Raw genomic sequence first — 21,833 nt, forward strand, 5'->3', positions numbered from 1 at the left:
CCGCAATGTTCCAGACGGCATATGTGCCTCTGAGCAGCCGCCATCACCCGGATATAAGAACTGTAATGCTCGGCGCGTGTCTCCCTGTACGCCTGCTGGTACTTTGAGCCTGTACTGCGCCCGTCCTGGATCTGTGCTCTGCGGCCAGGAGCCTTTACCAACAAACTCGAGCTCCTTGAGTTCTGACCTGCACGCTCGGCAACGCTCTCTGGGTCCTTACTGTCTCCGACCCTTATCTCTGCTGCGTGGCCTATCGCTGCTTGCACACTGCAGCGCTAGAACATACAAACTTGAAAAACGAAATTTGAACTGCATTACTGCACTAGAAATATGAAAAATGAGAGCTTTTAGCGCATAAAAATGGCCAATTTTATGTGTACCTGGTAGCCTCTTTACGGCATCTCTCTTATACCAGGTCCTACGCTTGCCTTACCTCGCTGAGAATAAACGTCTCCATCTGCATGGGTACATGTGAAAACCTCTTAGTAGACTAAAATTCTCTCTCTCTGTGGAGGGGTATTGGACCTGCTGTAATTAAAACACCTGTAGGCTAGGAGGCGGAGTGCACGATCAGAAGGCTAGAGAATACATTTCAAAAACCTGACCTGCACATCCAAACATAGACTCAGTGTGAACAGGTGCTGAACCTAGATTCGCCGACTCGTATATAGTTAAGTAAATAAGGCAGCACACTGCAGCGCTAGAACATACAAACTTGAAAAACGAAATTTGAACTGCATTACTGCACTAGAAATATGAAAAATGAGAGTGTTTAGCGCATAAAAATGGCCAATTTTATGTGTACCTGGTAGCCTCTTTACGGCATCTCTCTTATACCAGGTCCTACGCTTGCCTTACCTCGCTGAGAATACCAGGTACACATAAAATTCTAGTGCAGTAATGCAGTTCTAGCGCTGCAGTGTGCTGCCTTATTTACTTAACTATATACGAGTTGGCGACTCTAGGTTCAGCACCTGTTCACACTGAGTCTGTTTGGATGTGCAGGTCAGGTTTTTGAAATGTATTCTCTAGCCTTCTGATCGTGCACTCCGCCTCCTAGCCTACAGGTGCTTTAATTACAGCAGGTCCAATACCCCTCCACAGAGAGAGAGAATTTTAGTCTAGTAAGAGGTTTTCACATGCACCCATTCAGATGGAGACGTTTATTCTCAGCGAGGTAAGGCAAGCGTAGGACCTGGTATAAGAGAGATGCCGTAAAGAGGCTACCAGGTACACATAAAATTGGCCATTTTTATGCGCTAAAAGCTCTCATTTTTCATATTTCTAATGCAGTAATGCAGTTCAAATTTCGTTTTTCAAGTTTGTATGTTCTAGCGCTGCAGTGTGCTGCCTTATTTACTTAACTATATACGAGTTGGCGACTCTAGGTTCAGCACCTGTTCACACTGAGTCTGTTTGGATGTGCAGGTCAGGTTTTTGAAATCTATCGCTGCTTGCGGCGCAGGTCCTCTCTCTCAGCCCTCTGGCGGGAAGCTCCTCTCTTTTCCTGCACAGACCTCCTTATACTCTACTGACTCACCATGTCCCCTCTCTGCAGGGTATGGGTTTCCTCCGTCCTCAATTTCCTTACCCCCCACAACAGGCGGCTAGGCCCCAGCAGTTCCAGACCTGGCGCTTCAGCAGTACTTTGCAGCCTGGTTCTCTCCTCTACTCATATACAGTTATTACACGGGCCCTCTTCTGTATGTGTCTGCCAGTGCCATGGATAGTTTTTACATTGGATATTATAGATAAGGAAAAGAAAATATTGCATTTCCATTTGTGCACTGTGAGGTCTGAATGGGACATGCATCATCTGCCTAAGAGGTAGTTATCTTCCACTTGCATTTATTGTCATCTCTTTGCTAACAAGGACGTAGAAAGTCAAAGTTTGCCCTTCCAGAAACCGTCAGATACTCCCTAATTTATCTACACACAGGTGACGCTGCCAGGTGTCCTTGGATTTCAGATTTTGATTGATCAGAATAATCGTAGTTATGGATTAGATCCGAGTGACATAGGTTTTTTTTTCGGATGTGGAGAAAAAGTTTCTCCATTCTCTCAGTCCGTGAAAATTGGACAAGGATGTCATCCAAGTGCGTTCCATTTTTTTTCAGACTTTGATCCAACACTAGGATCAAAATTGGATGTGTTTAATTGTTTTCCAGCTGACCAACTTGGTCTGAGAAAAAAAAATTGGACATGTACACGGCCCCATAGAATATCATAGATACGAGAAAATCAGTCATGTTCAGGAGCCCTTAACCCCTTCTCAACATGGCCATGTGTGTATATCAATGTGAGATATATGTCTTACCAAAGTGTGGTACCCTCACCTTGTGTGGTCTGAGTACTGTTCTGCACACAGGGAAGGAGTACAGGCATCCAGTGGGAGGCCTTTCTAAAGACAGCCAGGCCAACGGACAAGAGCACCCACTGACCCCCGTGTCTCCACAACGGTAACCACACATATACTGGCTGAGGATTGGATAATGCAGCTTTATCTGAAAAACCTTATCTATAATCTAACCAGAGATGTGTTTTTCTATTGGAAGCATCCGGCGCCTGCACAGTATTGCACCAGACTCCGTACATGCCACACTGGCATTATCTCCAAGACTTTGGTTGGAGGGTTCAATACATAGTTTATTATAAAGTTGACAGGCCTGTATATAACAAGTACTTTTCCCTTATGTATCATCACCCATTTCCTTATAGATTATAGCTCGTGAGCGAGGCCCTCACTCCTACTGCAAGTGTTAATTTGTTTTGTTTTTATTGTCTGTACACATTCTCTCAATTGTAAAGTGCTGTGGAATATGTTGGTGCTCCATTAATAAAATTAACGATTATTTTGCCATCGATGGCATGGTTCTTTTTTCCACCATGGAAGACCGTGGTCAGTCAGAAACAATCTATTTGCCAAGGTCACTTTCTCACTTCCAGAAACCCCTAAGGGGGCCTTCCCAGCTCTCGACCCAGGATTGTGGTCTAGACATTACTCCTTGCTGATGTTGCAACCTTGTTGGGACATGGTGGCCATCCATCCATCTGAGCCATCCAGGGTGGCATGGTATTCAATAGTAAACAAGACTGTTTAAAACTAGTCCTACTGTCTGTCTTGGCCTAGTAACATATTCTGCTTGTGAGCACTGTTTAGAGGTGGCCAAATAGTAAGTTTTTACAGAACAGCAAGCTTCTACACCTTGAGGTTTGCAGGACATCAGAGGTACCAGTCAACTCAAATACCTATTTGCAGCTTTGTTATGGTATTTCAGCAGTTGCTCTCTTAGGCCTGTCTCACATGTCCAGATATTTCCGGTACCGGAAGAAACGGTCCTGGAGCTATCTGTGTCCGTGTGTGCACGTAGACCATCCGTGTTTTTCGTCCGTGTATTGAAACAATGTTTAAATTTTAACCATATGACTTTAAAAAAAAAGCACACGGACAGCACAAGGATGGCATCCGTGTGCGGTACGTGTTTACACACACCCATTGACTTTAATGGGTTTGTGTGATCCGTGCGCTCCCACGAACACTGACATGTCTCCGTGTTTTGCACACGGACACATGGTCCATGAAAACACGCTGACATGTGCAGACACATTTATAATGTCTACGGTACGTGAGGAAACTGTCACCACACGTACCGAAGCCACTGACGTGTGAAACCGGCCTTAATTTGTCTGGCATACACCTTCTACATCATGCCTTAATCTTTATATCCCATAAGTCCAATCAGTAATGTAACGTCATGTACATGAGCTCAACAATAATCCCCAGTAAATTAAATAGCTTAGTGGGATAAAGAGACATAAAGATACTATAAAATATTTTATTAGAAATTGTTTATTTTTATTAAATTTTAACACAGGTTTTTTGAAAGCAGTAGCAAGGCGTATACTATCGAAAGCTGTGACTCGGCAGCACAGCGAGCGACATAATAGATGCTATTATACGGAATAGGTTTTTATAAAGGTATATCTCTTAGGAACAAACTGCTAGTAAAAGTGCTTTTAAATATATAGCTTGAAGTCCATCTGCCTGCATGGGAAACAGTAATAAAAGGAAATCGTGTGAATTGCCACAGCTAGAGATGTTCTGGCGCTACAACCCCATGCACTATACCATACAGGAGTTTATTTTTAAAAAAAATACATTTTGACACTTAAATTCAATTTGCATAATAATTTTAGGATGTGGTGTTCTGTTGGGGTAAATTATTTTAGTGGCTTTGAGGTGTTTTTCACCATTCAAATAGACAAAAAAAAAAGTAGACATGCCTGTATTTTATGCAGTGTTTGTGCTGCCGACGCTTTGAGTATTTGCAGCAAATTTTGCTGCAGCAAAAACCAGAGTGTGCACGTAGACAAACACCAGCCTACGATTTCTGCTTAGGAATATGTATTAAATCTGCCTACTCCAAACCTGACGCTTTCTTCCTGGTGAGAAAGCATCTTATGTGGTCAAGCAAGGTGCACCAATTCACCATACATTAGACATTCGTGTGACTGATCCAGTGGTTAAAAACCGACAACAGGAAACACTTACAAAAAATGTAAATTTAATGTTCTAAAATATAACGCCATTCCTTCCAACAGAAATAGCAAAGATTCAGCAACATAATGCAATAATATATTATACACCATAAATCCGAGTTCTGTTATCCATGTTGCTTTCATTTATTGAGTGTCAACGTAAGGAACAGTTATTACAGATAACATTTGGTGTGTCACAGGAGCTTCATTCTTCCCACACGTCGCCATATTTGTTCTTCTTCACTAAAACACAAATTTTATTTATTAAGGATAACAACACTCACCAATGTGTTGTGCACACCATTTGTTTTGCAAATTTAACATTAAAAAAAAAAATCAAATACAAAACCACAGGTGTCAGATTCCAGGTTATTTGTAGCAGGCTCCTGCCAAATCAACACACACACACATATACAGCTCTGGCAAAAATTAAGCGACCACTGCAAAATGTTCAATTTGTCTGATTTTTCTTTTTATAGCTGTATTTGAGTAAAATGTGAATTGTTCTTTTATTGTATAAACTTCTGATAGCAAACTTTGTATTTTTTCTGATAAAGAAAAATGGTTTAAACCCCCCCCCCCCCCCCCAGTGCTTTCAGACCTCAAATAATGCAAAGAAAACAAGTGAATAATCAGTTAGAAACAACAATAATGTTTTAACTCAGGAAGAGTTCAGAAATCAATATTTTGTGGACTAACCATGATTTTTAAACACAGCTTTCATACATCTTGCCATCCAGCCTTTCACGCTGCTTTTGGGTGACCTTATGCCACTCCTGATGCAAAAATGTAAGCAGTCCTTCTTTGTTTGATGGCTTGTGACTATCCATCTTCCTCTTGATTACATTCCGGAGGTTTTCAATGGGATTCAGGTCTGGAGATTGGGCTGCCCATGACAGGGATTTGATGTGGTTCATCCACACCTTGATTGACCTAGCTGTGTGGCATGGCGCATTGTCCTGCTGGAAAAACTTGTCCTCGGAGTTGGGGAACATTGCCTGAGCAGAAGGAATCAACTACCGTATATACTTGAGTATAAGCCGACCCCCCTAATTTTGCGACAAAAAACTGGGAAAACTTAGTGACTCAAGTATAAGCCTAGGGTGGAAAATGCAGCAGCTATCGGTAAAATGTAAAAAAATAAAAATAGATACCAATAAAAGTTAAATTATTTGAGACATCAGTGGGTTGTGTTTTTGAATACCCATATTGAATCAAGAGCCCCATGTAATGCTCCATACAGTTCATGATGGGCCCAATAAGATGCTCCATACAAAATATGCCCCATATAATGCTGCACAAATGCCGATTATGGCTCCATATAACAATGTGCCACATATACTTGTAGATTGTGAGCCCTCGCGGGCAGGGTCCTCTCTCCTCATGTACCAGGCGGGACTTGTATTGTTCAAGATTACTGTACCTGTTTTTATTATGTATACCCCTCATGTAAAGCGCCATGGAATAAATGGCGCTATAATAATATAATGCTGCTGCAATTAAAAAAAAAAAAAAAAAGACATACTCATCGTTGCCCCTCAGCGTCCTGTCTCTCCGCAGTGACTGTTCAGGCAGAGGGCGGCGCGCACACTAATAGGTCATCGCGCCCTCTGACCTGAACAGTCACTGCAGAGAATGCGGAAGTAGGAGCGGCGGTGAAACGAGGAAAGGTGAATATGAAATACTCACCTGCTCCCAGCACGGTCCCTGGCAGCTTCTCCCGGACAGATGTCTCCCGGAGCTGCTTCTGTTCAGTAATGAATATGTGGCTCCACCCCTATGGGAGTGGAGTCCATATTCATTACTTTAATGAGCGGTAAACATGACTGCTGAACAGGAGAAGCTGCCGGTGCCGGAGACCATGGGACATGCAGGGACCGTGCCAAGAGCAGGTGAGTATGTGACTATCGTTGCTCCCCCTCACCCGCCGACCATGACTCGAGTATAAGCCGAGAGGGGCACTTTCAGCCCATTTTTTGGGCTGAAAATCTCAGCTTATACTTGAGTATATACGGTATTTTCCAGTTCAACCTTGTATGCGGCTTGTTTCATACATCCTTCGCAAAGAATAACCTGCCCAATTCCAGCCTTGCTGAAGCATCCTCAGATCATCACCGATCCTCTACCAAATTTCACAGTGGGTCCAAGACACTGTGGCTTGTACTCCTCTCCAGGTCTCTGTCTAACCATTAGATGACCAGATGTTGGGCAAAGCTGAATATTTGACTCATCAGAGAAGATTACCTTACTCCCGTCCTCTATGGTCCAATCCTTATGGTCTTTGGCAAACTTCAGCCTGGCTCTCCTTTGCACTTCATTGATGAAAGGCTTTTTTCTAGCTTTACATGACTTGAGTCCTGCCTCTAGGAGCCTGTTACAAACGGTTCTTGCCGTGCACTTCACCCCAGCTGACATTTGCCATTCCTTTTGTAGGTCACTTGATGTCATCCTGCGGTTGCTGAGTGACATTCAAATAAGATGATGGTCATCCCGGTCAGTGAAGAGCAGTTTCACCCTCTGCTGGTCTGTAGCTTTGTTGTCCCCAATGTCTGCTGCTCGACCTCGTTGTAATGGACTGCAGTCTTAGAAATTTTAAGAAGGAAGGCAACATAACGCTCACTGCGTCCCTCTGCTAGTAAAGCCAGAATTGAGCCCTTTTCCCTTATTCAAGACTTCTTTTCAACTCCTTTGGCATGGATAAAAGTGATGTTTTCATTCCTATTACTTTTGGGCTATTACTAGCACTTGTTTTGCCATCCAGCTTGTCCTATTGCAAGAGGATTGTGCACACCACAGCAGGGTTTTATTATACTTTCCTTCGTTAAATAAGATTTGGTTCAGGTGATCAACTAATTAGGAGCACATTAAGTAGAATGAGGTGTACTCTGCCAGAGATGGTATGTCACTCTCCACAAGGAGAAACGATACCCCTTAGACCCCAGTCCACAGCCTCTCACCTAGCCAAATTAGTTCTCATGCTTCGCACTGACGAGGGCCAACAGCCCGAAACACCGTGTCTGCGAATTGAGATACTAATTTGGCTTTTATCCTAAGTCATATTGCACGACTCATTAAAGAGTTGATTGTGACTTGTAGGATCGCTACTTCCAACAGGTGGCGCTATAGAGTAAAGTCCTCTTTTTCTCAGAAGAGGCAACTTGCACAGTGTACTCTGGTTGGAATTCAACTGACACTGGAATGGAATGGCTGTCAGACACGTAGAGGAGCAGATTTTCATAAAACTGTGCAGTGGTCTCTTAATTTTTGCCAGAGCTGTATACAGGTCCTTCTCAAAAAATTAGCATATAGTGTTAAATTTCATTATTTACCATAATGTAATGATTACAATTAAACTTTCATATATTATAGATTCATTATCCACCAACTGAAATTTGTCAGGTCTTTTATTGTTTTAATACTGATGATTTTGGCATACAACTCCTGATAACCCAAAAAACCTGTCTCAATAAATTAGCATATCAAGAAAAGGTTCTCTAAACGACCTATTACCCTAATCTTCTGAATCAACTAATTAACTCTAAACACATGCAAAAGATACCTGAGGCTTTTATAAACTCCCTGCCTGGTTCATTACTCAAAACCCCCATCATGGGTAAGACTAGCGACCTGACAGATGTCAAGAAGGCCATCATTGACACCCTCAAGCAAGAGGGTAAGACCCAGAAAGAAATTTCTCAACAAATAGGCTGTTCCCAGAGTGCTGTATCAAGGCACCTCAATGGTAAGTCTGTTGGAAGGAAACAATGTGGCAGAAAACGCTGTACAACGAGAAGAGGAGACCGGACCCTGAGGAAGATTGTGGAGAAGGACCGATTCCAGACCTTGGGGAACCTGAGGAAGCAGTGGACTGAGTCTGGTGTGGAAACATCCAGAGCCACCGTGCACAGGCGTGTGCAGGAAATGGGCTACAGGTGCCGCATTCCCCAGGTAAAGCCACTTTTGAACCATAAACAGCGGCAGAGGCGCCTGACCTGGGCTACAGAGAAGCAGCACTGGACTGTTGCTAAGTGGTCCCAAGTACTTTTTTCTGATGAAAGCAAATTTTGCATGTCATTCGGAAATCAAGGTGCCAGAGTCTGGAGGAAGACTGGGGAGAAGGAAATGCCAAAATGCCTGAAGTCCAGTGTCAAGTACCCACAGTCAGTGATGGTGTGGGGTGCCATGTCAGCTGCTGGTGTTGGTCCACTGTGTTTCATCAAGGGCAGGGTCAATGCAGCTAGCTATCAGGAGATTTTGGAGCACTTCATGCTTCCATCGGCTGAAATGCTTTATGGAGATGAAGATTTCATTTTTCAGCACGACCTGGCACCTGCTCACAGTGCCAAAACCACTGGTAAATGGTTTACTGACCATGGTATTACTGTGCTCAATTGGCCTGCCAACTCTCCTGACCTGAACCCCATAGAGAATCTGTGGGATATTGTGAAGAGAAAGTTGAGAGACGCAAGACCCAACACTCTGGATGAGCTTAAGGCCGCTATTGAAGCATCCTGGGCCTCCATAACATCTCAGCAGTGTCACAGGCTGATTGCCTCCATGCCACGCCGCATTGAAGCAGTCATTTCTGCCAAAGGATTCCCGACCAAGTATTGAGTGCATAACTGAACATTATTATTTGATGGTTTTTTTGTTTGTTATTAAAAAACACTTTTATTTGATTGGATGGGTGAAATATGCTAATTTATTGAGACAGGTTTTTTGGGTTATCAGGAGTTGTATGCCAAAATCATCAGTATTAAAACAATAAAAGACCTGACAAATTTCAGTTGGTGGATAATGAATCTATAATATATGAAAGTTTAATTGTAATCATTACATTATGGTAAATAATAAAATTTAACACTATATGCTAATTTTTTGAGAAGGACCTGTATATACTCACATGGTTGTCGTGGGCATATACGCCACTTTTTCCTTTTTTTCCTTGCAACAGTTCTAAATCCGCTCATTGTGTTCAAATTCTCTATCTCTGCATCATCCAAGTAATAAACTACATTGTCAGGTCATTTTCCTGAGTGACATTTACAGACCCAGTACGGCAAACAATGTCTAGTCTGTCCACGGGTCTCCGTAAACAACCAAACTCTGCAGCCTCATAGGAATATATATATATGGGGAGGGTGAGTTTAGGTAATTAGATCTGTGGATAAGGTAGGATATTGTGAAACTGGCCTGAAGATACATTCCCACCTACAATGATTTGTAGACAATCGGACATGATTTACTAGACAATCAGATGGAAACGTCTAAAGGCTCATTCAGATGTCTGTGTACATCAGTCCGAGATCGGACCGCTAATGCACAGATTGGCTGAGGGTCTCCTCACCCAAGCAGCTTCTTATGTTTCTATGAGGCTATCCCGCTTGGGTCAGTAGAGCTGTGGTGAGGCCATGCATTAGTGGTCCGTAATCGGACATTTGAATGAGCCGTAACGTAGACTCTTGCTTTCTCGTAGTGGGATATTTTCTGGAATTTCTGACATTGAAGTCCCATTGAAATCAATGGGTGAGAGTGAAGAGCTATATAGTGTAACTGTTTTTTTTTTCATGTAAGGGAGGTTTAAATCTCCTCTGTACAAGCTTTATTCCTAATAGAATAACAAACCATATTCATATCCTTGTGTTTTTAAGATCCAAAAATAAAATAAAAAAATATATATATATTGATACCTTCCTTCCAGGGCTGCTTCTCCTGTACAGGCACTCTAGGGGATGTCGGGCCAGCCTTGTGGTAGTGCTCTCTGTTCTGGTCCCTCAGCTCATCATAAGTGATTGGTTTCTGTTTACCAGGCTCTGCTAGAATTGGATCAGGCTCTGGATAATAAAACAGAAATTATAATACACATCTTCAAACTACTTATTAAAAAAATAAATCTCTAAACATTTAAAGTTTTTATGTGTCTTCCAAGTAAACTGTAATAAAAGCTTATTATATTATTATTGAATCTTGAAAAGTGAAGTTCACTCCCTTAAAATTATTAAAAGACAGAAACAAATGTAGAGTAGTGTTTAAAAGCACCACTATAACCAACTAGTTTTAACTTAAAAGGGAAGCGATCAGCAGGATTTCACCCTTAACTTTATACACGCATGTAGCTCTTTATTATTATTATACATTTTTATAGCACCATTTATTCCATGGCGCTTTACATGTGAAAAGGGGGCAAATATAGACAAAAATAATTAAACATGAGCAAAAAAACAAGGCACATAGGTACATAAGGAGCGAGGACCCTGCCCGCGAGGGCTCACAGTCTGCAGGTGATGGGTGAGGATACACTAGGAGAGGGTAGAGTTGGTTGTGCGACGGTTCAGTAGGGTGAGGATCACTGCAGGCTTTTTGGAAGAGGTGGGTCTTCAGGTTCTTTTTGAAAGTTTCTATGGCAGGCGAGAGTCTGATGTGTTGTGGTAGAGAGTTCCAGAGTATGGGGGAAGCAAGGGAGAAGTCTTAAATGTGGTTGTGGGAAGAAGAGATGAGAGGTGAGTAGAGAAGGCGATTGTGTAGGTAAGTACCGGGAGACCATGTCACAGATGTATGGAGGAGACAGGTTGTGGATGGCTTTGTATGTCATTGCAAGGGTTTTGAACTGGAGTCTCTGGCCAATAGGAAGCCAGTGAAGGGCTTGGCATAGGGGAGAGGCTGGGGAATAGCGGGGAGACCGGTAGATTAGTCGGGCAGCAGAGTGTAGGATGGATTGGAGTGGTGCCAGAGTGTTGAGAGGAGGCCAGAGAGTAGGAGGTTGCAGTAGTCAAGGCGGGAGATAAGGGCATGCACTAGTGTTTTTATGATGTCGCGGTCAGGGAATGTGCGGATCCGGGAGATATTTTTGAGTCCGAGATGGCAGGAGGCGGCAAGGGCTTGGATATGTGGCTTGAAAGAGAGGGAAAAGACGAAGATCACCCCAAGGCACCGGGCGTGTGAGACTGGGGAAAGTGAACAGCCATTGACATTTATGGATAGGTCTGGTGGAGTGGTAGATTGAGAAGGGGGAAAGATGATGAATTCTGTTTTGTCCATGTTCAGTTTTAGAAAGCAAGCAGAAAAGGCGGCCGAGATGGCAGACAGTGTGGGATTTTGGTAAATAAGGAGGTGAGGTCAGGTCCGGATAAGTAGATCTGCGTGTCATCGGCGTAGGGATGATACTGCATACCGTGGGATTCTATGAGCTGTCCCAGGCCGAAGGTGTAGATGGAGAAGAGTAGGGGTCCTAGAACAGAGCCTTGAGGAACACCAACAGACAAGGGGCGAGGTGAGGAGGTGGTGTGGGAGAAGGAGACACTGAATGTTCGGTCTGTTAGATATGACGAGATCCAGGATAGGGCCAAGTCTGTGATGCAAAGAGATGAGAGGATCTGCAGCAGAAGGAAGTGGTCCACAGTGTCAAAGGCAGAAGACAGGTCCAGGAGGAGGAGGACAGAGTAGTGTCGCTTGATCTTGGCAGTTAGTAGGTCATTGGTGACTTTAGTTGGGGCAGTTTCAGTTGAGTGATGGGGTCAGAAGCCAGATTGTAACCAGTCAAAGAGGGAGCAGGTGGAGAGGTGGGAGGACTGTTCAAGATGGACATGTTGTTCCAGTAATTATGAGGCATAAGGGAGAAGGGATATCGGGCGATAGCTGGACACAGAGGATGGGTCGAGGGAGGACTTTTTGAGGATAGGTGTCATTGATGCATGTTTGAAGGATGAGGGGGAAGACACCTGTTGTGAATGAGAGGTTGAAGAGGTGTGTTAGGGTTGGGATGAAGACCGTGGCAAGGTTAGGGATGAGGTGGGACAGGAGCGGGTCAAGTGTGCAAGTGGTGAGGTGTGATCTTGATAGGAGGGTGGAGAGCTGATCTTCTGCCATGGTGAAGCTGGTTGTGGAGGAACAGAGTTGAGCAGCTAAGTGGGGCATTGAGCACTGCGGGCCAAAGCTTTCTCTGATCGTATCGATCTTCTGTTTAAAAAAAGAGGCAAAGTCTTCAGCAGAAATGAGAGGGGAGAGAAAGGGGTGCGCGGGGGTGACGGGGTAGAGAATTGAAAGTGTTGAAAAGCTGTTTAGGGTTGTGAGACAGGGAGGATTTGAGAGATGAGAAGTTTGTTTTGCGACAGTGAGTGTGGACTTGAAGCTGGCGAGGGATTGCTTGTATGCAGTGAAGTGGTCAGCAGAGCGGGATCGCTTCCATCTCTGCTCAGAGACCCTGGAAGCCTGTCTCAGTTCTTTGGTTAGACTGGTCAGCCAGGGCTTCCTGTTGAGTGTACGAGTTTTGCTATGCATGAGCGGGGCGGACGAATCGAATGTTGCTGTTATTGTGGTGTTATAAAAAGTGGCAGCAGCATCTGTGTCATGAAGGGAGGCTATGTCTGTAAGAGGGAGAAGTGACTCAGAGAGTGATTGTAAATTGAGGTGTTTGAAATTTCTGCGAGGGTGGGTTTGTGGAGTAGGGGTTGCACACTAGGAGAGGAGAGGGAAGAGAATGTCAGTAGGTTGTGGTCAGACAGGGGGAGGGATGAGTTAGTGAGATTAGTAAGGGAGCAGAGGTGGGTGAAGATTAGGTCCAGCGTGTGGCCATCTTTGTGAGTGGCCTCAGAGGACCATTGAGTGATAAAAGTTGAGGCAGCTGAGGTGGAAGTGTCAATGGGGATATTAAGTCACCATGATGATAGTGGGGATGTCAGCAGAGAGGAAATGAAGTAGCAAGGTGGTGAGGTGGTCAAGAAAGGTGGAGATGGCTAGTTCTGGGGGGCAGTAGATGACAGCCAGCTGGAGGGGGAATAGATGCGGACAGAGTGCACCTCAAACGAAGAAAGAGTAGCGGAGGGTGGTAGCGGGATTGGAGTAAAGGAGCAGGTGTCAGACAGGAGCAAACCAACCCCTCCACCACGTTTGTTGCTGGGGCGAGGGGTGTAAGAGCTGAAGAGGCTGAGTCAGAGAGGGTGAGCCAGGTTTCAGTGATGACAAGGAAGGAGAGTTTGTTGGTGATGAAGAGGACATGGATAAATGGCAGTTTGTTGCAGATGGAGCGTGCGTTCCATAATGCTCCAGGTAAGGGATGAATGGATATAAGATTATCATGGTTGGGAAAAAGTGCGGAGGATCGTGGCAGGGGGTTAGAAATGAGGGTGGGGATGTATTGAGGAGGGCCAGGATTTGGGGATACGTCACCAGAGGAGTAGCAGAGAAAGCATTAGAAGGTGGGAGCAGGATAGGACATGATGTCCGTGTGTGGCCGTGTGTGCCTGGAGAGAAAGGATTGTATGTGGAGGAACAGTTCTGAGGAGAAGGTGAGATAGCTGGGGAGTATTGAGGAAGAAATGACTAGTTCTTTACTAGGTGGAGGGATTGCAGGAGATTGTAAGAAGGAAAGCAGTAGGAGGTGAAAGAAAAGAAACCGAAACATTGTAGTACTTTTGGTATTCTGTTACCTTCCAGTCAATTCCCGTCCAATTCAGAGTAATAAAAAATGCAGTTCAGATAGACATTCAGGGTCTAGGCAAAGCCGGAGACATTCAGTGCATACCAGAGAAGAAAAATGCAGTTCAGATAGACATTCAGGGTCTTTCAAAGACATATTCAGCAAGACCTTTACATGGCCAACCAGCTCCACTATTATTAAGAAATCAGTGAACTCCTACCCAATGAGGCTGAAAAGTCATTTGTAAATCTGAATCCTCTGTCATTCCAAGCTCTATTCCTTGCCCTGCTCCACCTCCTCTGGCTTGACTGAAAGCCTTTATGCTGTGTTACTTCAGGGAAAGGAGCCATCAGTCAAGCAGGAGGAGGTGGCGCATGGAGGAGAGTAGAGCTAGAGTGACCGAGGCTTCAGATCGACAATAGCTCTTCAGCCTCATCAATTCAAACATCGATTTCTCATTAATGGAGGAATGGACCGGCCATGTAAAAGGTATTGCTGGACTTGTCTTTAAATGAGCTACATACTTGCTTATATAAATAATTTGGGGTCATGATATCCTGTTTCTCCCGCTTTACTTGTCCACACAGAAGAGGTTTGCCTAGAGCCACAGAAAGCGCAAGTTCTGGTCTTCACAATCTGTTCAACTGACAGCAAGAGCCTGACGCAGCAGCTATAGTTATAAAATATCAGCACTTACCGGCTAACACGTTGTCTCCAATTCCAGTGGGTGAAGACTCACTCATGGATGAACTGAACGGCACTTCAGCAACACTGGCCTCATACTTGCTGGAGTACACACTGGATGGCGGCTCAGCTGCTACTGGGGCAAAAGTCTGAGTCGGGGCTCTGACGTCAGCGGGAGAAAAGTCAGAAGGATGGTCTGTACGCGGGGGAAATCTGAAAAGTTATTTACAAAACACTAAAAGAAATGTGAAAAGATCCCAAAATGGTGAGAAAGTGATCACATTATTTTCAGTTCTATAAACAAAACAGAACTTAAAAGGGGATACTGTGGCACCGCTCATTGAAGAATAGGACGGATGCACCACACTGGGCACTCACACATGCTGAACACAGGATCTCACTGGCAACAAGGGATGAGCGAACGTGCTGGGATAAGGTATTAAAGGAGCAAGCTCAGGTGCTATCACTCTTAGGCGTGCTTGAAAAATATGCTTGATAAGCAATGCCCACGCGTTGTGGCTGTCAAACAGCTGTGAGAGATGCAGCCGCGGGGACTCACATTATTGGAGCACAGCAAAGACACTGTTAGCACCTGAGCATGACGCCTTAACACCTTATCAGAGCACGTTCGATCATCACTACTGGTAACATCTCCCAATGTGGAAAAGAGCAGTGCAGAATTTGACCTTTTAAAAGAAAAAAAAAAAAAAAAAGAGAAAGAAAATTGAATAGGCTGCTTGCAAATATGCCTGGAGGAAAGAATCGATTCGACTGAAAAACAATCTAGTTTAGTTTTAGCTTCAGCCTGTGTGGGGGCTTTCCATGCAGGTGCTGTGACACACAGCCGCGACACATGCAGCTGCGGAGACGGACAGCTGTCATAAAATAGGGAATTTTGTGTACTCACCGTAAAATCCTTTTCTCCGAGCCAATCATTGAGGGACACAGGACCATGGGTGTTATGCTGCTGCCACTAGGAGGACACTAAGTAATACAGAAAGAATAGCTCCTCCCCTGCAGTATACACCTTCCTGCTGGCTCCAAGTGAACCAGTTCGGTAACAAAGCAGTAGGAGCTTAACATTTAGCCAGGATGAACTATGTCAAAACCAAGGCAACACAGAAAACCAAAGCCATTAGGCTAACAGGGTGGGTGCTGTGTCCTGCAATGATTGGCTCGGAGAAAAGGATTTTACGGTGAGCACACAAAAATCCCTATTTCTCCTACGCCTCATTGGGGGATACAGGACCATGGGACGTCCTAAAGCAGTCCCTGGGTGGGGAACAATCAACTGTAATTGCTCCTTGTACCCACAGGTTACAGATGTGGCACAGCCGCCTGCAAAATTCATCTGCCAATGGTCACCTCTGCTGAGGCCGGAGAATGAATATGGCAATGTTTTGTAAACGTATGCAGACTGAGCTGGACATCTTCCACAAGCTGTGGCAACCGTGGATGGACTTGAATTAGGATGATAAATGAGAATATAGGGAGCCTAGTATTCAATGGAAATATAACGGATGTTTATTCAAATGTTTGTATGATGATGGGAAGTGGGGTGGCTCTGGCTGAGGTCTCTGGGGTTGGGCGTTGTGGGGGGGGGGGGGGGCTCTGGGTCTGGGGGGAAAGTTATCTGTAAATGTGTAATGAAACATGAGAAATATTCTGATTGTTTATTCTTTGCGGATAATAAAAATCTATTTGATAAAAAAAAAAAAAAAACGTATGCAGACTGGACCAGGTCGCAGCTCTGCAAACTTGTGCTGCCGAAGCTTGGTGCCGGATGGCCCAAGACGCATCCACTGACCGAGTGGAACGAGCCTTAATCCCTGCTGGGACAGAATGACCTCTGACTCGGTAGGACTCCTGAATAGCTGAACAAATCCATTTTGCTATTGTCGCATTGGAAGCGGGAAACCCCTTCCTTGGCCCTTCCTGGAGCACAAACAGGGCATCCGACCTGCGGAAGGACGCCGTCCGCGAGACGTATCTCTTGAGAGCTCTCACTAAATCCAGTGTGTGGAGGGCCTTCTCGATGCGATGTACTGGTGCCAGACAGAGACGGTAAGACAATCTCCTGATTGAGATGAAAGGATGAGACAACTTTTGGCAAAAAGGACGGGGATGTTCTCAAAACCACATTATCCTGATAAAAATTCAGGAACGGAAACTTGACAAGACGAAGCCGCCAGCTCTGAGACTCGTCTAATGGATGTGACCGCAACCAGGAAGGCAACCTTCCTTGAAAGAAAAGACAGAGAAACCTCCTGTAGAGGTTGGAAAAGAGCATCTTGCAAGATTCCGAGGACCAGATTAAGGTCCCATGGTTCCAACGGCATCTTATAGGGAGGCACCCTATGGAAGACTCCCTGACTGAACGTCTTCACTTGTAATCTGTTAGCAATCCTGCGTTGGAACAGAACAGACAGGGATGAAAACTGCCCCTTGAGAGAACTAAGGGCGAGACCTAAGTCCAAACCCGTTTGTAAAAATTTGAGGATGGAAGGAATGGAAAATTCAAGGAGAATGTCGCCGGTCGTTGCACCAGGAAAAGAAGGTTTTCTAAGTGCGATGATAAATGCACATAGACGTAGGCTGTCTAGCATGGATTATGGTAGAGATGCCTTCCGGAGAGAAACCTGCCTGGGTTGGAACCCAGGACTCAACGGCCATGCCGTCAAACACAGGGCCTCGGAGTTCTGGTGGTAAATGGAGCCCTCTGAAAGGAGGTCTGCGCGATTCGGTAATTGCCAGGGAACATCGGCGATTAGTTGAACTAGTTCCGCGTACCATGCCCGGCACACCAATCTGGCGCAATCAGGATTACCGGTACTCCCTCGAGGGAAATATGTACGGAAGCCGAAAATGATGCCACGGGAGTACGAGTGCATCTGCCCCGATTGCTGCTGGATCGTTGGACCGAGCTATGAAGTCAGGAACCTTGGAATTTAGCCATGAGGCCATCAGATCCACATCAGGGGGGCCCACAACGACAGCAGATCTGGTGGAAAGTCTCCGGATGGAGAGACCACTCCCCGGATTAGAGGCCTTGACGACTGAGGAAATCTGCCTCCCAATTGTCCACTCCCGGGATGTGAACCGCAGAAATCATTGAGCGGTTTTCCTCGGCCCAACGGAGAATGTAGCCTACCTCGTTCATGGCAGGTTCCCCCTTGTCGGTTGATGTATACCACTGCAGTGGCATTGTCGGACTGCATCCTGATGGGACGACCCGCCAGGAAGGGATGGAATTGGAGAAGAGCTAACCTGATTGCCCGAATTTCTAAGATGTTGATCAGAAGGCGTGATTCCTGAAGTAACCGGCGGCCCTGAGCAGTGTGATGTAAGAACACCGCTCCCCAGCCTAGAAGACTGGCATCTGTTGTCACAACTGGCCAATGTACTGGAAGAAAAAACTTCCCCTGATTCAGGGAGGACTTTAATGTCCACCACCTGAGAAACTGTCTGACTCGCTGGGTAAAGAAGAAAGGACGGTCGAGGGAGAACGGGTTCCTGTTCCAAACGGCCAAGAGGGCATGCTGTAAGGGACGGAGGTGTATTTGGGCAAATGGAACCACCTCCAAGGCTGCTACCATCCTGGCGAGGACTCTCATACGGAAGCGCAGAGAGTGAGTGCGAGGTTGAGAGGGTTTCCCGCTGTAAGGCCGAGATCTTTTCAGGGGAATGAAGCATCAACCCCTGGGACGGGTCCAGTATCATTCCTAGAAAGGAAATTCGCTGAGCTGGTACTGGGGAAGATTTTTTGAAGTTTATCTTCCAACCCAGGCGCGAAAGAGTATCTATTGTGATGTTCACGGCCTCCTTGCAAGTGTGGAAAGAGGGGCCTTTGATGAAGATATCGTGAAGATACGGTAGCACCACCACTCCTTGGGAGTGGAGTATGGCCACGGCAGCCGCTATGCCCTTTGCGAGTACCCTGGGGGCGATGGTGAGGCCAAAGGGCAGAGCTGTTCCTGAACTACGAAGCGAAGAAACCTTTAGCGCAGTGTTCCCCAACTCCGGTCCTCGAGAGCCACCAACAGGTCATGTTTTCAGGATTTCCTTAGTATTGCACAGGTGATGGAATTATTGCCTGTGCAGATGATGCAATTATCACCTGTGCAATACTAAGGAAATCCTGAAAACATGACCTGATGGTGGCTCTTGAGAACCGGAGTTGGGGAACACTGCTTTAGTGGGAAGGTAAAATAGGAATGTGGAGGTATGCCTCCTGGATGTCTATAGACGCCAGGAACTCGCCTTTTCCCATGGAGGCGATGACAGAACGAAGCGATTCCATCTGGAACCGTTGCACCCTGACGAACGTGTTCAGCAGTTTTAGGTCCAGTATGGGCCATACTGTAGCGTCCTTCTTTGGAACCATGAAGAGGAACCATCAAGGGAAAGGTGAGAGGTCTGGGAACCTCTGTCTGCACGTTGTGCCCGGCCAGAACAGGGAGATGTGGAAGTAGAGGACCAGTTTGAGTTGTAACTAACAAACAAAAAATATCGGGACCGAGCCTGTGGTTGTGGAAGATATATTTACTCTTCCCTCTGGTGGCATCGGAAATCAATTGGTCGAGTTTTTCGCCAAAAAAGCGACCGCTCTGGAATGGTAGAGAAGTTAATTACTTTTTTATTTTTATTTTTTTTAGAAATAGAATCCGCGCGCCAGTCCCTGAGCCATAAGGACCTCCGGATGGTGATGGCGTTTGCTGCTGCTTGAGAAGCGCAGTTAGCGGCATCCAGGGACACGGTTACTACGAAATCTCCAACTCTGGCTATGAGTAGCGAGGTCTGCTATCCCAGGGGGAAGATTGGTATTTCAGCAGCGCTTAGCCACCCACGTAGCGGCTGCTGAGGCCTCAAAGGCTGAACGCGCTATAGTTTCGATCTGATGATCGTTTGGATCTTTTAATAGAGGCGCCCTCCGAGGAGGATAAAACAGATTTAGTAGCCAGGTGCGATCGGGGGAGACTGCGACCAATCTTTTCTTGGAACCTGGACAAAGGAATATTTTGACTCCATGGGCATCTGCCCTGTGAATCGCTTATCTGGATGGATCTTGTGAGAATCAACGATTTCCCTAAATTCGGGATGAGTGGCGAACACTCTGTGAGCTCGCTTGGTCCTCTTAAAGGACACGGCATGATCCGTCTTAGATAAAGGTTCCTCCTCAAGCTTCAAAGCCTTATTCACTGACTCAATGAGAGAGTCGAGAGTCTCCTGATCGTGATGAAAATCCTGATCTTGGGACGTATCAGAATAGTCCTCTGAAACAAGTTCTCTACTAGCCCTAATGGAAGGGGAGCGAGAAATGGAGTGCTCAGAACCCGAATCCTGGTGATGGTCTGAGGATATGGCACGAGTCCTGTTCCTGGAAGAGCGAGAGCTCCTTGGCAAAGTATAAGGCTATGTGCACACGTAGGAAATGTGGTGCAGAATTTTCTGCACTAAATCTGCATCTGCAGATTTGATGCAGTTTCTGTGCAGTTTCTGTGCAGTTTCTATGCAGTGTCTATGCAGTGTCTATGCAGTGTCTATGCAGTGTCTATGCAGTGTCTATGCAGTGTCTATGCAGTGTCTATGCAGTGTCTATGCAGTGTCTATGCAGTGTCTATGCAGTGTCTATGCAGTGTCTATGCAGTGTCTATGCAGTGTCTATGCAGTGTCTATGCAGTGTCTGCGCAGTTTCTGCGCAGTTTCTGTGCACCCCTAGGGTATGTGCACACGATGCAGATTTAGTGCAGAATTGGTGCAGAACTGCAGCAGATTTTTCTGCTGCAGAAACGCTGCAGAACTGCACTGTGATTTACAGTACAATGTAAATCAATGAGAAAAGAAAAAAGCTGTGCACATGGTGCAGAAAAATCTGCGCAGAAACGCTGCAGATTTCAAAGAAGTGCACGTCGCTTCTTTTGTGCAGTTCTGCAGCGTTTCTACGCAGATTTTTCTGCACCATGTGCACAGCTTTTTTCTTTTCTCATTGATTTACATTGTACTGCACAGAAACTGCATAGAAACTGCACAGAAACTGCACAGAAACTGCACAGAAACTGCACAGAAACTGCACAGAAACTGCACAGAAACTGCACAGAAACTGCACAGAAACTGCACAGAAACTGCACAGAAACTGCATCAAATCTGCAGATGCAGATTTAGTGCAGAAAATTCTGCACCACATTTCCTACGTGTGCACATAGCCTAAGCCCTGGAGTACAAGGGGTTCTGATCATCGGAAGCGTCGTCTGAAATAGTGCCCAGGTTAGAGGAAGGGTCTCGGAACGATTCTAACGCTTTTGCCATGGATGCCATAGACCAGGTAAGGGAGGTAGCCCACTCAGGGGGACTAGGCTCACTGGGTTCGATATTAGTAACAGGTGGTTCCTGAGCAGTCACCGGTTCACAGGCTGTGCATAAAGCAGTATTGTGACCCCGGGGTAATGACACCTTACAAGCGGTACATGCCGCAAAAAACAGTGTGGGTTTTCCCAGACTTTTTGAGGCTTTGATTGAGGCATAGCATAGCCTTGAGGAGAGAGTTTACTAACAGGGAAAGGGTTAAGCTATGTTTCTGGAGCTTACCCAGGTCCTGTGTTTTGAGTCCCCAGGGGAGGTCCGCAGTGTGATGCCACGGGAGTTATGCACAGGAATCGCTTGTCCTGAAGGCTGTGATTGAAAAGGGCTGGAGCAGCGCTGCAGCATCAGCCCTGTGGGTGTACCAAGATGGCCGCCGAGATCAGGAAGTGAGAACGAGAAGCGCCAGAAAGAGTGGGCGGCGGTAACTGCCGGTCGGCATGGCCAAAACTCTGGCCTGTATGAAGGGGAAAAGCCGGGGGCTAAATTTTAAACCTGCGGTTGCGGCCTGCAGCACCGCGACCGCTATTAGCGCCATTCTTAAGCGACACTCTCTGGATGAATTGCCGCACTGCGGACCACCCATGGACCCGGGCTTTAAGGTGAAGAACTCCCATACCCCACGGACGTGGACCCCTCAGCGCCTCGGCCCCCGCAGTGTATTCACGGTAGATGCGGTGGGCTGGTGCTCAATCCGCCGTCGCCATAGTCAGGGAGGGGGTGGAAAATTTCTGCCGCCTTGCGTCATCCGCTATATCAGTGGTGATGCAGAGGGGGGCTGCACGGACGCCATACATATTTATGTCCGGCTATGCACCTGGCTCCATGAGAGGTAGAT

The 21,833-nt window shown here is 45.8% G+C and overlaps 1 protein-coding gene across 1 annotated transcript in view; it reads right to left on the reverse strand.

The window, feature by feature from the left end:
* Positions 1-4,548: 4,548 nt before the first annotated feature.
* OCIAD1 (OCIA domain containing 1) overlaps positions 4,549-21,833 on the reverse strand; it is a 41,606-nt gene continuing 24,321 nt past the window's right edge. The window contains exons 6-8 of the mRNA XM_069744488.1: positions 14,652-14,851; positions 10,230-10,373; positions 4,549-4,782 (exon numbers count right to left, since the gene is read on the reverse strand). Of these exons, the coding sequence (XP_069600589.1) occupies positions 4,745-4,782; positions 10,230-10,373; positions 14,652-14,851 (382 nt within the window). The 3' untranslated portion in view covers positions 4,549-4,744. The remainder of the gene's footprint in view (positions 4,783-10,229; positions 10,374-14,651; positions 14,852-21,833) is intronic.

Source organism: Ranitomeya imitator, chromosome 1 (genome assembly GCF_032444005.1).
Source record: "Ranitomeya imitator isolate aRanImi1 chromosome 1, aRanImi1.pri, whole genome shotgun sequence".
In the NCBI taxonomy this organism is placed as follows: Eukaryota; Metazoa; Chordata; class Amphibia; order Anura; family Dendrobatidae; genus Ranitomeya; species Ranitomeya imitator.